General features: G+C 43.3%; 2 protein-coding genes across 5 annotated transcripts in view; both read left to right on the forward strand.

Moving 5' to 3' along the window:
* Positions 1-1,107: 1,107 nt before the first annotated feature.
* On the forward strand, positions 1,108-9,414 carry CD3G (CD3g molecule). 2 transcript variants are annotated; one of them, XM_034665873.1, is made up of 7 exons: positions 1,108-1,275; positions 5,685-5,708; positions 6,164-6,406; positions 6,971-7,102; positions 7,722-7,765; positions 8,158-8,237; positions 8,836-9,414. In XM_034665873.1, exons 1-6 carry the CDS (start codon positions 1,221-1,223, stop codon positions 8,221-8,223), a joined length of 564 nt encoding a protein of 187 aa, XP_034521764.1. In that variant the 5' UTR covers positions 1,108-1,220; the 3' UTR covers positions 8,224-8,237; positions 8,836-9,414. The 2 variants fall into 2 exon arrangements, with proteins under 2 accessions (XP_034521764.1, XP_019664169.1); XM_019808610.2 differs by having other exon boundaries at positions 1,124-1,275; positions 6,179-6,406.
* Positions 9,415-13,259: 3,845 nt separating this feature from the next.
* Positions 13,260-15,687, forward strand: part of UBE4A (ubiquitination factor E4A) — a 36,023-nt gene continuing 33,595 nt past the window's right edge. For 2 of the 3 annotated variants that reach the window (XR_860463.3, XM_002927875.4), the window contains exon 1: positions 13,260-13,407. The gene's annotated coding sequence lies outside the window, so the exon portion shown is untranslated. The remainder of the gene's footprint in view (positions 13,408-15,687) is intronic. The other variant, XM_034665874.1, reaches the window with a different exon arrangement.

Consider the following 15,687-nt stretch of genomic DNA (forward strand, 5'->3'; position numbering starts at 1 on the left):
CCCCCTGAAAACTGCCAGCTCTCAAAACCCTTGAGAGAGACTGTGAGCCCTGTACCATAAGCCATACCAGCAAAGTTCTCCCCATTTCTGGTCTTTCTTGGGACCCTGTCAGAGATCCTCCCTGGGCAGCCTGGGACACCAGACTAAGTAGTTTCTTACCAGTGGGAGGTCAGGCTTTGGAGCCCCCCCCAAAGCAGACATTTGAATCCCAGCTCCAATACTGCCTACCCACTGGTCCTGGGCCAGTCATGGAATTTTTCAGAGACTATCCCTCAGTATCCAATAAGGATTCAGATAAGAAGTTTGCATGGTATGTGAGACATCACATTTGCTCAATAAGAGATAATTATTAATAACAATATGATTGACTCACAGGCAGAGTTGAGCCTCCCCAGCAGATAAGTGGACTTTTCTCCCCTGTGGCCTATGGGTACCCAAACTGTCTACACGGCCAGAGTTGGAGTGTAATTTACCTGAGGGCAGAGATAGCATATATCTTTCTCCTTTCTGTGTCTCCACCACCTGGCTTATGCCTGGCACATAACGAGAGGTCTGTAGATTTTTGTTGACTCACTGACTGACCGGCTGAGGGAGACAGACGCCTAAGATCCTGGAAACTCAGCTCAGGATCTGGTCCTGGAAACGTATGGCTTGTCTCGTTGCAATTATCCTACCTATTCTCTTCCAGGCAGGCACCTTTCTGATGACCTTGTCTCAGAAGAGCGGTGAAAAATTCCTGAGCAAGGGCCTGGACTGAGGTGGTGCTGGGTTCAGAGCTCCAGCCCTACGCACATGAGTGTTCTCACTGAAATTCATTAGTTGTAGCAACAAGCAACAACTGGCTGACGTTCTAGCAACAAGCAGTGGCAGAGGTGTTTACCCCTCTCATGAAGAAAGCGGCCCAAGCCATCTCCTACCCGAACCCAAGGGGTTTCTCTGTGCCAGCTATCTCTGAGATGGAGATCCAGCACTCTCTCCCTTTCCCTCCCTCCACCTCCCATTCTCTACTTCTTCACAGAAACCAAGATACATATGCACCTGCAGCCTCACTGAGGCCCCTCTCTGCCCACATTTGAAGCAGAGAGTGGTGGCTCTGGATTCGTGCCTCCTCTCAGTGGCCCCAGCCTGAATGATGCTGGGCGGAGCCAGACTAGCTGCTCTGCAGGCCCGCTGGCTGCTGGAAGTTGCTTAGTGCTTCGGGGGGAAAGGCAGAGACTGACATGGAGCTGGGGAAGCATCTGGCTGGCCTCATCTTGGCTGTCACTCTTCTTCAAGGTACGGGGTTCTGGCGGTCCGGAGAAAGGCTCAGGGGAAGAGATCATTACTGGGAGAGAAAGGATATTGGGATCTCTAACCTCAAGCCTACCTCAGTTGTCACACTAGAATTCTGAGAAGGAAGGGCAAAAATGAAGCCTCTTACTGTTCTCTGCTAGAGAGAAGCAGTGTCCCGTGGGAGAGATGAAGTCCTTGTTTCTTAAGAAATGAAAACAGAGGACTCTACTGGCAAGAGAGAGGACCCGGATGCCGCCATCTTAGGTTGCCTGTAGCCCAAAAGGGCACAGGCCAGAAACCTGAAAAGAAAAGTATGTGTTCCTTAACTCAGAGCTGGAGTTAGGAGGAGAACTGTAAGGCATTCACTCACTCAGTTGGTCAGTGGGTCAACTGATCAACAAATATGAGAGAGATCCTATTACATGATAGGCTAGGAGGATGTAAGGATGAATAAAAACCTTCTTCCCTAGTGAGCTTATAGTCTAATTGGAGAGAGAAGCTTCAGTGTCACCAGACTGGGTGTAAGGTGCAACGTACAAATATTCTGTTGGAAAGAAACAATAGGAAGTGGATGGACTGGGTTTATGCCTAGAATCTCGACTAGAGATGGTTCTCCACACACGGGGAAGCTAAAACCATGAAAGTTGTTGCATGCATACAAGTACTATGTGAGATGTGGGGAAGAGGGGCTGAGGAAGGAACTGAGAGGATATTAACCTCTAAAGGGTAGTCAGAGAAAAATATCTCAGAAAAGAGATAAGAGGATGATCAAAGAGCTAGAATAATCAGATGAGTGCAATACCACAGAAACCAAGGGAGTAGAGAGCTTCCAGAAGGAAAGAACCACCAATAGTGAAATATTATAGAGACGTCCTGCTGATAGAAGAATATATTTAAGAGTTTAAGTTTGTGGGATTTGGCAAAATAAAGGCTATGGATGATTTGTAACATTTTCAGTGGGGTAGTATGAGTGGAAACTGAATGGAAATGTGTAGAAGGTGAGGGCGGGTGATAAAGTGCACCAAGTATAGACTATTCTTTAAAGAATTTTGGATAAGAAAAGAAGAGAGTTTGAGTTTGAGTGGTAAGTAGAAAAGGAAATAGGGTCTAAGACAAAATATTTTTTAGTGTGAGAGAAATGTGAGCACATATCTAGGCTAAAGGAAAACACAGCGAGTAGAGCAAGTTCCTGGAGTTGATGTTGAAAGGATGGAGTCAAGCGTGGGATCAAGGATGCAGAGGAGAAGGCAACCATACCCTCTGAGATGAGGAGAAAGGAAGTACGGATGGCTTTGGCCACAGGTAGGCATGTAGAGGGAAAGAAAGCTGGAGAAGATCATTACAGCATCTATTTTCTCAACCACCTAAGTGTCAGGACAATGCCACTTGCTGAAACTGAGCTGGGTGATGGTTCCATGGGGGGCTTGAGGAGAACAGTGAGAGTTTAGGATGATTTCAGCAAGAAATGGAAGAAGAGCCACTAAAGACCACACAGGTGGAGGGGCAGGGCTGAAAGCTTGTGCAAGGTGGCTAGATACAGCAGAAAGAGCATCAGAACCCTGAGCTCTGGGTCCAAGCTCTGCCACCAATGATCTGTGTGAGATTGGATGATGCCTCCTTCCTATGGGCTCTGACCTCTTACCAGTCAACCTAGGAAATTTGGCTGCATGAGCTCTCAAATCCTAAAAAGAAAGAAGACCTAGAGAAGCAAAATTAAAGGATGTTTACCATCAGTTGCACCCTCCCTCCTATAGAACTGGAGTTAGAACAAGGGGCCTCTTTGTCCCTCCCATGGTGGTCAGGTGGTCAGGTGGTCAGGGAGAACCGCTGCTGAGAAATCTGCTTAACTGTTTGCCTTGCTTTTTTTTTTAATTGACTCATTCATTCATTCATGCACTCATGCAGCAAATGTAAAGCACCTACTATGTTCCCAACACTATGCTAGGTACTATTAACAATCGGTTCAGTCCTGCAAGAAGTTCTAAAACAACTGACTCCTTCCAACTATTTCCATCATACTTTTTTTCCCCCCTTTGGACTTTGATTCATGCTTCATCCGTCCGCATCACACACTCCACCTCCAGACACACTACCTCTCCATCCTTTTCCAACCTGTGTCTTTGCTCAGCAATTCTTTTTCCCCGAATGCCTTTCTCTGTCTGGTGAATTCCTAATTATTCAAGGCCCAACCAAATGTTACCTTCTCTGTGAAGTTTTCCCTGTCCCCGACTCTTGGGCAAAATCAATAACTTCTAGCCCCTTTCAAACGCATTCACACGACTACTAAAGGTAATTTATAAATTCTATTATATTAATTACATGTGTGTTTATTTTTCCTACTTCATTGTAAACTCTTTAAAGCAGCAAGTTAGTTCTTTATATCACCACTCTTGTCTTTCACACTGCTTAATCATGTCAGATTCCTCATAGTGTGTGGTAAATGTTTGCATTCGATCCAACTGACCTGAATTCCAGAACTAGTCCTCTGTAGTACATCTACCAATGCAACCCTACTACGCTGAGTTTTGAGACAGATTTGAGGGCTGTCGAATAGCTGCCTCCCCTAGGACGTTCAGGGTTCCTACAAGAAATGGATCACCAAGGCTGAGGACTTTAGAATACTCTAAAAAGTCTTTAGTTAGCGTAAACCCACTTGTTGCCAGAGCTTTAGCTGCTAAAAAAGCAGAGCATTCCGGGCTGTGCAGGCAATATCTTTATGTATATTGCAGTATCGTTCTGAAGCTAGCCGTCCAGAGTTAACATCAGACCCCACAGGTTAAGGGCACTGTGCCCAACAAGACTGCCATCACTTTAAGTTCCAGGCACAAGTTCCGGGCACCTACCCTTCTGACAAACTGTGTACAAGTCTGGAGGGTTCCCAGATTGGATAATTTGTTAGAACAACTCACAAGACTCAGGAAAGTGCCATATTTACTATTACAGTTTAGATTTTTTTAAAGATTTATTTATTTATTTGAGAGAGAGAGAGAGAGAGAACATGAGCAGGGGGAGGGGCAGAGGGAGAGGCAGAAGCCGACTCCTGGCTGAGCAGGGAGCCTCACGCGGGGCTCCATCCCAGAACTCCAGGACCAAGACCTGAGCTGAAGGCAGACGCTTAATGACTGAGCCACCCAGGCGCCCCTTTACTATTATAGCTTAATTATAAAAAATAAAATCAGGATTTTCCAAATGAAGAGATACATAAGGTGAGATCTGAGAAGGCCCTGAACACAGATCTTCTGCGCCCTCTCCCTGTGGACATGCACAACCCTCCTAGTATATTGATGCATTTACCAGCCAGGAAGCTCCACTGAGGTTTTTTTTTTTCCTTGCTTTTTTTTTTTTAAGAGAATGGGGGAGTGGGGGTGGGGAGAAGGAGAGGGAGAGAATCTCAAGCAGGCTCTGGGGGGCTTGATCTCACCACCCAGAGATCATGACCTGAGCTGAAACCAAGAGTCAGATGTTCAACCAACTGAGCCACCCAGGGGCCCCTCCACTGAGTTGTTTTGTTTGTTTGTTTTTTTAAGATTTTATTTATTTGACAGAGAAAGAGAGAGAGCACAGGCAGAGGGAGCAGGAGGCAGAGGGAGAAGCAGGCTCCCCGCTGAGCACTGAGCCAGCTGCGGGACTCCATCCCAGCACTCTGGGATCATGACCTGAGCCCAAGGCAGGCACTTCACTGACTCAGCCACCCAGGGGCCCCTCCACTGAGTTTTTTTTTTTTTTTAAGATTTTATTATTTATTCAACAGAGATAGAGACAGCCAGCGAGAGAGGGAACACAAGCAGGGGGAGTGGGAGAGGAAGAAGCAGGCTCATAGCAGAGGAGCCTGACGTGGGGCTCGATCCCATAACGCTGGGATCACGCCCTGAGCCGAAGGCAGACGCTTAACCGCTGTGCCACCCAGGCGCCCCCCTCCACTGAGTTTTTATTGGGGTTTCATGACATAGGTATACTTGATTGAATTGTTGGCCACGTGACTGAACTCGATCTTCAGTTCCCTTCCCCTCCCAGGGCTCAAATTCCCAGATTACATGGGTCTTGACCAGCCCCATCCTGAGTCATCTCGTAACAAATTCATGTATGGTCCAAAAGCCCACTAAGGGGTCTCTGGGTGGCTCAGTCGGTTGAGCGTCCAACTCTTGATTTCATCTCAGATCGTGATCTCAGGGCTGTGGGATTCCCTCCCAGGAATCCATGACAAAGACTGGACAAATTCTTTATTATACAACAACCTGAATTCAATTTGGTGATTTAGGCTACAACCCAGGGAAATAAGTATAGATACTGTCCACTCTCCTAGATTAGAATATCTCTCTATCTTGGCCTCGAATGACCAAGGAAATGATCCTTCAGGGCATCTGGACAACTTTATGCCCAGCTAATCCTCTGTCTCTCTTCCGTCTCTGCAGGTACTATGGCCCAGAAGAAGCAAGGTAGGGTGAATGGCTTCGTTCCATCCTCAGACTCTGAGGAAGCTCATGAAATATGGTTCCTACACTAGTAGTCCTATAGGGCTGAGTGACAGAAGGGATGGGATGATGAGTAATAGTAGCAATGAGAGGTCATTGTCAACGAAATGAGTCAAGACCTTTCTGGACAGCTTTCCTGTAACCAAGCAATTAATTCTCTAGTTCTCGGAGTAGAAACGGGACCCCAGCAGCTAGGCACTATTCAAAGTGGGACCCATGAACCAACACTATTGGCATCATGTTAGAAATGCCCCATTTCAGCCCCTTCCCAGAACTACTAAATAGAATCTGAAATTCTCACTAGATTACCCATGTGATCCATGTGCACATTAAAGTTTGAGAAGCACCACTACAAAGGTCTTGTCCTGATAGCCTGGGGCAGGGGAAATTTCAGAGGAAAGATCCTTAACAGACAACGGCTTTTCCCATTTCAGAAGTTCCTGTGGTAAAAGTAGATGGCGATCAAGAAGACGGTTCAGTACTTCTGACTTGCGAGTCACAAGACAAAGATGTCAGATGGTTTAAAGATGGGAAGCAAATAACTTCCTTCCATAAAAATAAGAAGAAGTTGAATCTGGGAAGCAGTATCAAGGACCCTCAAGGGATATACCAGTGTCAAGGATCAAGTAACATCTCAAAACCACTCCAAGTATATTACAGGAGTATGTAATCCCCTTCGGTTTGCTTGTTGTCCAATTAAGCGGTATTTGCTTAATAGACACTAAATAGTTCTTGTTCTCTTAATCTCTGCTTGCCTTTTTTTGAATATAACAAGGCAGTTCCCCCATCTCCTTGGAAAAGGGTAACCAGTCCTGTAAAGCCTGGTTTAATTTGGGATAGACCCTCATGGATTGGAGCAGTCAGCTATTTATATAAACTGAGTTGGGGTAGCTCAGGGTGACAGGGGGGATTACAAGGTGAGCAGCCATGAAATGTAGAAGGCAGCTGACCATGGAGAAGGGGATCTGATCGTCCTTCTATTTCACATAGTTTCCAGTGGTCAGACTATATAAGCTCCCCCAGGATGCCTGGGGAACGGAGGGCTATCAAGAGGTATTGCATTCTTAGTCCAGGGATCTTCCCAGGCAATCCCCTTGCCATGCCTTGCACAGAGAGAGGAGTCTGCTACCCTAAATGGAGGCATTAGCATGTGTAGGCAAGAGAAAAAGATGCCAAAGAACCACTTGCACAGCCTGAAGGAGCCTTGTCCCTCCCTTTCCCCACAGTGTGTCAGAACTGCATCGACCTGAATGCGGGCACTGTATCCGGCTTTGTCCTCGCTGAAATCATCAGCATCTTCTTCCTTGCTGTCGGGGTTTACTTCGTTGCTGGACAGGATGGAGTTCGCCAGTCAAGAGGTAAAAGAATGTTCCTCAATAAGAGATGAGACGACCTGGGACCCTCAGTTTCCTTCCTACCAAAATAGACCCAATAGAAGAGATAAGGTGGGCATGTATTGCCATCTAGCCCAATTGGGTGAAAAGGACACTCACAGCATATTTACCTGTCTCAAGAGCCACCTCCCTCTGATTTTCCTCCAATTCCTCTGATTTTTTTAAAAACCTCTTTAATTGAGAGAAACACTCATGGATGACAAGCGTACCGCTAAAGAAGCAAACCCACCCATGAATCCAACACCCAGTTTAAGAAAGAGAATATTACCAACACCCTAGAAGTCCCCCTTCTGGTCAATTTCGGCCTCTACCTGTCCCCCAAAGGGAGTACTCTCCTGACTTCTAATGACATTGATTAATTTTGCCTGTTTTCATTCCTTATGTCAGTGGACTCATACAGAAGTACTCTTGTGTGTGTGCTCCTGTTATTTGAAAAACGTGCTTGTGAGATCTTCCCACCTTGTTGTATGTAGATGGATTGCACCAAGCCTTATTGCTATTTAGTGCTCCAGTGTGTGAATGCAACCCAATTTCTTCACCATTCTACCTTGCGTATTTTGTTTGTTTGTTTGTTTTTTTGTAGCTTCAGACAAACAGACTCTGTTGTCCAATGACCAGCTTTACCAGGTAAGGGAAGGGGGAATGAAAGTGACGTTGCCATTAGTAGTAAAATTGGGGGATGGCGACAAGTTATTCAGAGGGTACTATACAGATAAGGAACTGGTTAGGGCATAGCGGATGATTACACAGTTATGCTTTGGGTAGAATGGATGAAATGAAGAGAAAGGCTGAGAGAGACTAAGGTCAGGATCCAGTGAGAAAAAGTTGAAGAACACAGTGAGAGGGACACACGAAGAAACTATATACAAAACTTCCATCCTCCTTGTCCTCTTTCCACCCCTGGGACAGTGAAGCACCCACTCCAAAGCCTTGCACACGAAAAGCATTCAATAAATATGCATCAAATTAATTCATAGAGGAGGAGGGAAAATGAGTTTGATTGTGCTGTCCTTTTTAAGCCCCTCAGGGATCGGGAAAATGACCAATACGGCCACCTTCAAGGAAAGCGACTGAGGAAAAATTGAACTCAGGACTCCAAGTAGGTGTGCCCTTCTATACCGATCCTAAGAAATTAACTTTCCCGGGCGCCTGGGTGGCTCAGTCAGTTAAGCGTCTGATTCTTGATTTTGGCTCAGGTCATGATCTTAGAGTCGCGAGATGGGGCCCCACACAGGGGTCTGTGTTCAGCACAGAGCCTGCTTAAGATTCTCTCTCACCCTCTCCCTCTGCCCTACCCCCAGTGCTCGCTTGCTCGCTCTCTAAACCTTTCCTTTACCTGCCCTCCCATCTCTTGCCAAGTCTATCTCCTTTTTCCAAGCAGTTCTAAGCTTAGGGGAGGGTGGGTGACGGACATAGTCCTGCACACTGTAGGGTTTTTAGCAGTATCCCTGGCCTCTATCCACCAGATGCCAGGAGTACCCCCAGTTGTAACAATCAAAAATATTTCCTGATATTTCAAGTGTCAGGGCAAAACCAGCATTCATGATGAACCACTGACCTATATCAACCTTTCGATCAATCAATCAATCAATCAATCAGAAGTTCTGATTCAATCAATCAAGTTTCAATCAGGAAAACAGGACCCAAGCATTATTTGGTTTTCTGAACCAATCCCAGTTTTTCTTTTTTCAATCCAGGTGTTCTCCCTTCTGGACAGTTCTCAGAAACATGGCAATCCTAGCAGAGAGACTTTCAGCCCTAAATCTAGATTCAAGTTTCTCAGAGGTGACAATCGGAGAAGAAAGCCCATCAGAGCAAATTTGGATTTTTCTCAAAATAAAATAAACGAAAAGGAAAGTAAAAATATGTATGGTGTTGCCGGAGCGCCACCTGTTGGGAGGTAATTTTTTCTGTAAAAGAAAATTGAAAAGGTCAAATAACCCGCTCCATTTGAATATTACTTTTTAAAGTTCTAATTTTTTATTTACGTTCTGTATAAGTCATAATTTACATGGTTAAAGTATGCAATGAAAGGTCTCCCTCCACTTGCATCCCCAGCCATTCAGTTGTCCTCTCCAGAGACAAACAATATACTAGTTTCTAACGTATCTTTATAAGGTATATAAGGTATTATAAATCAGAGGTATTCTAGGCATACATAAGCAAACTCTTAAGTACACATTATTCTTCCCTTCCCTATTTTTCACAAAAATGGTATCATACTATACATCTTGCACTTTCACCTAATAAACCTTAAAATTATTTCATACCAGTAAGTAAAGGAGCAGCTTTTTTTTTTTTAATGCAACCACATTGCATAGACTCGCTATGATTTGTTTAATCAGTCCTCTATTGATGGACAAAATATTGCTGCCAATATTTTACTCTTACAATGCTGCAAGGACTAACACTGTATAAATGTCAGTTAAAAAATAATTGTTTTGGGGCGCCTGGGTGGCACAGCAGTTAAGCGTCTGCCTTTGGCTCAGGGCGTGATCCCGGCGTTATGGGATCGAGCCCCACATCAGGCTCCTCTGCTATGAGCCTGCTTCTTCCTCTCCCACTCCCCCTGCTTGTGTTCCCTCTCTCGCTGGCTGTCTCTATCTCTGTCAAATAAATAAATAAAATCTTTAAAATAAATAAATAAATAAAAATAATTGTTTTGAGGTGTAATTTACATGCTAGAAATTTCACCCATCTTAAGCAATTTCTCCTGTTCTCAGTAAATTTAACAAAATTTACCCAGCTATGCAATCACCTTAATCATTAGAACATTTCCATAACCCTCTTAATATTTCCTCTGCTGTTTGCAGTCATTCCCTGTTCCCACCCTCAGCTCCAGGAAACCACTGATCTCTTTTCTGTCAGATTTGCCTTTGCCGCACATTTCATATAAATGGAATTATACAATATGCTGTTAATCTTACAATGTGCTGGACATTCTCATGCTAATCTTTGTGTGGCCCCCATGTCTTCATTTCTCTGGGGTTGATACCTAGGAGTGAAGAATTGCTGGGCTGTATGGCAAATTTATGTTTAACTTTTTAAGAAATTCCCTGTACCATTTTACATTCCCACTAGCAATGGATGAGGGTTTCTGTTTCTCCATATCCTCACCAATATTTGTTACTTTATTTTTTCTAATATAGCCATTCTTCTAGGTATAAAATGGTATCTTACTGTACTTTTAATTTGCATTTCCCTAATGACTAATGTTGTTGAACATCTTTTCATGTGTTTGTCTGCCATTCTTATATCTTTAGTGAAATGTCTATTTTTAATCTTTTTTTTAAATTTGCGTTGTCTTACTGTTGAATTGAAAGAGTTCTTCTATATTTTGAATACGAGTCCTTTATTATATATATGATTTGCAAATACATCTACCAGTCTGTGGCTTCTCTTTTCATTCTCTTCATGGTGACTTTTAAAGCACAAACATTTTTAATTTTGATGAAGTCCATTTTACCCATTTTTATTGTGCATTGTGCTTTTGGTATCATGCCTAAGAAATCTTTGCCAAACCCAAGGTCACAAAGATTTCTCCTATGTCTTCTTTTTATAGTTTTTAAAGTTCCATAGTTTTAGTTCTGACAAATGTCATTTTGAACATACTTAGAACAATTCATAACATATACAAATAAATGAGATTTGGAAGCCATAATGTATTTGCACTTGTAATTTTATTAAATATTGCCAAAGTGCACTTCATGGAAGTTGGGCCAGTGCTTACTCCCAATAACAATAATTGAGAGTGCCTTTTACTCCACACTTTTTGAACTTTGCCAATCTGGTAAGTTAAAAATAGCATCTCAGTGTAGTTTTATTTTGCATTTTCCTTATTAAAAATGCAAGTGAATCATGTGTTTTTCCTTCTCATGATATACAGGCTCAAATCCTTTTATCTTTTTCTTACTGATTTGCAACAGCCCTTTACATATGTGGGAAACTAGATCTTTTGTTTGTGATATTAGTTGCAGATATTTTTTCAGGTTTGGTATTTGTTCTTTGACTTGATGATGATTGGTTTTCTATGCACGTTTTACTTATCTGCATATGGTAGAATTCACTGGTCTTTTATGGCTTCTCGGTTGTTTCCTATTTAGAAACATCTTCCGCGTTTTAAGATTATTCTTTCAGGGGCAACTGGGTGGCTCAGTCAGTTAAACGTCTACCTTCGGCTCAGGTCATGATCACAGGGTCCTGGGATCAAGCTCTGAGTCAGGCTCCCTGCTCAGTGGGGAGTCTGCTTCTCCCTCTGCCTCTGCCGCTCCCAACTGCTCAGTCTGTCGGTCAAAGAAATAAACTCATTTAAAAAATGATTATTCTTTTAAAAAAGTTTTCCTATGAATTCCTCTGACATTTTTATGGTTTCATTTTATACATTTAAATGAATGATCTGTCTTGAATTAATTTCAATGTAAAGGCCTAACATATTGACTTTCATACCGGATAGCTACCCAGTCACTCCAGAACTATTTTTCAAATGAACCATCTTTTGGCCATTGATTTTAAATGGTGTTATCACTCCACTCTCACCAGATTGTAAACTCCAGGAAGGAAAGGATTTGTGTATTTTTTACAATGTATCTTCAGAAACTAGTATAATGCTGGAACAAGACAGGCATTCAAAGATTGCACGCACTCTGTGTTTGTGTATGTGTGTGTGGTGAAATACACATAACATGAAACTTACCATTTTAAACATTTTAAGTGTACTAGTCAGTGGCATTAAGCACATTCACAGTGTTGTGCAACCGTCACCACCAACTATTTTAAGAACTTTTTTCATCATCTTAAACAATAATTCCCCATTGTTCCCTTCCCCCAGACCCTGGTAACCTCTATTCTACTTTTCTATCCCTATGAATTTGCCTATTCTGGGTACCACATATGAGTGGAATCATACAATATTTGTCCTTTTGTGTCTGGCTTTTTTCACACAACATAATGTTTTCAAGGTTTATCTGTGTTGCAGCATGTATTAGAATTTCAGCCTTTTTAAGGCTAAATAATAGTCAATTGTATATATATATACCACATTTTGTTTATCCATTCATTTGTCAATGCACATTTTGGGTTGTTTTCCCCCTTTGGCTATTATAAATAACATTGTTAGGAACGTTGGTGTACAAGTATCTGTTCAAGTCCCTGCCGTCAATTCTTTGTGGTGCATACCCAGAAGCGCTGTATCATATAGTAAGTAATTCTATGTTTAACTCTATAAGGAACCACCAAAATTTTCCCAAAGTGATGCACTATTTTACATTCCTATCAGCAATGCTCAAGGGTTCCTATCTCTCCTTCTCCACACCAAACTTATTTTCCATTTTTTTGATAATAGACTTCCTAAAGGAGGTGAGGTATTATTTCATTGCACTTTCAATTTGCATTTTCGTAATGATTAGTGACATTGAACATCTTTTCGTGTGCTTATTGGCCATTTGTGTATCTTCCTTGGAGGAATGTCTATTCAAGTCTATCGCCCATTTTTGAATCACACTGTGTCGTTTTTTGTTATTGAGTTGTATAAGTTCTTTATATATTTTGGACATTAATCCTTTATCAGACATATGATTTACAAATATTTTGTCACGTTCTATGAATTGTCTTTTCACTTGCACTCTTGAAAAGTATGCTGCTTTCACTGCCTTTGTATACCTCGAAGTAACCTTTTAGCATGCATGTTGTCACCAATGTACAGATAAAACTGAAATCCAACGCTAGCATATCTTAGCACACCGCCTGACACCTATTAAGAGCTCAAAACTTTGTTATTGTTATTGCTGTTGTTGTTACCTCATAGATGATAATAATCTATGAAGAGTAACAGAAGCTGCTTCAAAAAGGCGTGACCCCGCTGGGAAAAATAGAAAGCAAAAGCCCACAGAGGTTGCCAGCAGCGCCAAAATCACCAAGTCTTAGCCTCCGGCGATACACCAGATTTCAAAACCTCCTCGTATTTCACCAAGCTACCCCGGCCCGCCCCCGATCCGGCCCCGGCCCGCCCCTGGCCCTTTCGGGCCGGTACCCTAGGCCCCTTGCGGCCACTTCCGCCCCGCCCAGCTAGCTAGCGCGTGCGCCGTGGAGGTGTTTGCGCGCCAGTTCCCCGCGCAAAGCGGCACACCCTGTTTCCGGCGCCTAGATGAGATTCCACAAGGCCCGGCGCCTGGTCATGAGGTAAGTTCCGGTTGCCGTGCTGAGTCGGAAGTGGGAACCCTTCGGCCCCTGAGACTCTTGTCGTGTCGTCGCTGCTGGCCCTTCAGGCTCTGGTAAGAGAGGAAATAGCTTGACACGGGAGGGAACCGTTGCGTCTGCGATGGGATTTTCTTCTCCTAGTTGAATGCCACTCCAGGTCTCTGCACTCTTGCCTCCAAATTCCTTCTCCTGTGCTTTCCTGACCCTTGACCCTATCCTTCGTGAACTTCGACCGTGTCTAATTTGAGACCCCTTTACGGTGCCCCAGCTTCTGGCACTTCTCCCCCTTTTTGCCATTCTCCACCAGGTAAAGGCCAGAATACTGGCCTTGCGTTATCTTTGACTTCTTTCTCTGGAAAGAACGCCGAGTGGGTGGGTCTCTCTCCTTGCCGCGAATCCCTTATGGAGCCTGGAGAGTTGAAATGCAAAGCGTAGACGACAAATAGCCAGATGCGAAAGGAGGGGAAATTAAGCACGAGTTGCAGCAATCAAACCAGTTGAATACATATGGCAAGATACTGACATTTCATACGGCAGGGGATCAGTTCACTACTTAAAACTTCTGGCACTCTGCTTCGTACTCCCTCACCCACAGGGCATAGAAGACATTAATAAGATGAGTAACCGCAGCTCTGCAGGTTATATTTCATGGGTCTTCTCTTTGGGAGAGGTTTTTGGCTCCCAGAGCAAGGACTCGTTTAGTCTCACTGTTTTGGTCTCCTGTGGGAACCCTCCTGAGATAAAATGGGACCCAGGAAAGAATGCTGTTGGCTTTTTGACTTGAGATCCTTCTAGCTTGTTGTGTTGTTAGGATCTGTTGCCACTTTAGCGGGATGTGAAAGAATTTTGGGGTGGAACATGTAACAGTGAAAACATTTTAATTCCTTTTTGGTTTAATGTCTCACCAGGAGAGAGACCTTAAAAAGTATGATTTAATAGAGCTTGATTTTGCCAGTCCAATCTTACAAAGTATTCTTCATATGTCCCTTTAAGCAATACCAAGTCTGATGTTAAAACATTTGTGTGCTCACCTCTTTAAGAGCTTACAGTGGTCCTTAGGGATTAGCAGTACTGATCATAACAAAAGATTGAATGGGGGTGGGGAGGGTGAGAGGATTTGTAGGACAGGAAGTAAATAGCTATTGTAGATGTAGACTCTTGCAGCGTGTATATCAGAGTGAAAAGTGTTTTTTAAGTAGGACGGATTAAAAAGGAATCCAGTCCGGGCCGCCTGGGGGGGCTCAGTTGGTTAAGCGTCAAACTTTGGCTCAGGTCATGATCTCTGGGTCCTGGAGTCAAGTCCCAATTCAGGCTCCCTGCTCAGGGGAGTCGCTTCTCCCTCTCTCTATGCCCCACCCCCAACTCGTGCTCGTGTGCAATCTCTCTCTCTCTCAAATAAATAAATAAATAAAATCTTTTTTTAAAAAGGTAATCAAAAACAAAAGCTCTTGGGGCGCCTGAGTGGCACAGCAGTTAAGCATCTGCCTTCGGCTCAGGGCGTGATCCCGGCCTTATGGGATCGAGCCCCACATCAGGCTCTTCCGCTATGAGCCTGCTTCTTCCTCTCCCACCCCCTGCTTGTGTTCCCTCTCTCTCTGGCTGTCTCGATCTCTGTCAAATAAATAAATAAAATCTTTGGGGGGAAAAAAAAAAAAAAGCCCTTGAGGATTGATGGTGGCACCATTCCAAAGGCTGAAAACAGGATGGTGCTGCATCTCTTTATGGCAGTTGAAAATAGGAGATTATAAATAATCGGTGATATTGAATATTAAAACAAACAAAATATCAGTGTTCCATTCTATCAGACCTGTTGGAGTGGGTGATATCTAGGTACTGTAACATTTGTGACACCATTGAACATATCTGGACTGACATCTCCACAAAGGTTACCATCAAGTGATCATTCTTCCTTTTTCCTGTGAAACTTTTCTGTAAGTGGTTATACAGTATTGGACTATGAAAGTGGTTTGTGCACAGATTTGAAGTTCATATGAGAAAGATGAACTTAGTTGGGTAGGCAGAAACTTTTTTGTTTTTCAAAAAGTTGTATAGCAGAGATGACAAGAGATTTATTTCCATTCTCTATTCTGCATATCCTGAGATACCGAAGAGCCCCAAGTGTCTGGCCCAGAAGCCTGACCTGTTACTGCAATCCAAGACACATAGTAAAGCCCTTACCTTGAAGTCCGATCATGGTGCTTACAAGGTCAGGAGTAATTACATGTAAGATTGAATCATTCAATAAATATTTATTTGGGATTCTGTGACTGTGATGTTCAGTGCCAGACACAGAAGAAAAACTAATCAGATGTGAAATTGTATTCAGATTGCTTACTGTCTAGCAAGGTAGAAGG

Source organism: Ailuropoda melanoleuca, chromosome 8 (genome assembly GCF_002007445.2).
Source record: "Ailuropoda melanoleuca isolate Jingjing chromosome 8, ASM200744v2, whole genome shotgun sequence".
NCBI lineage: Eukaryota > Metazoa > Chordata > Mammalia > Carnivora > Ursidae > Ailuropoda > Ailuropoda melanoleuca.

Bases quoted from the DNA above. Each gene is read 5' to 3' on its own strand.
- CD3G (XM_034665873.1), top strand. From the start codon at position 1,221: ATGGAGCTGGGGAAGCATCTGGCTGGCCTCATCTTGGCTGTCACTCTT. The intron at 1,276-5,684 runs GTACGGGGTTCT...CCGTCTCTGCAG, and splicing joins GGCTGTCACTCTTCTTCAAG to GTACTATGGCCCAGAAGAAG. The intron at 7,103-7,721 runs GTAAAAGAATGT...GTTTTTTTGTAG, and splicing joins TGGAGTTCGCCAGTCAAGAG to CTTCAGACAAACAGACTCTG.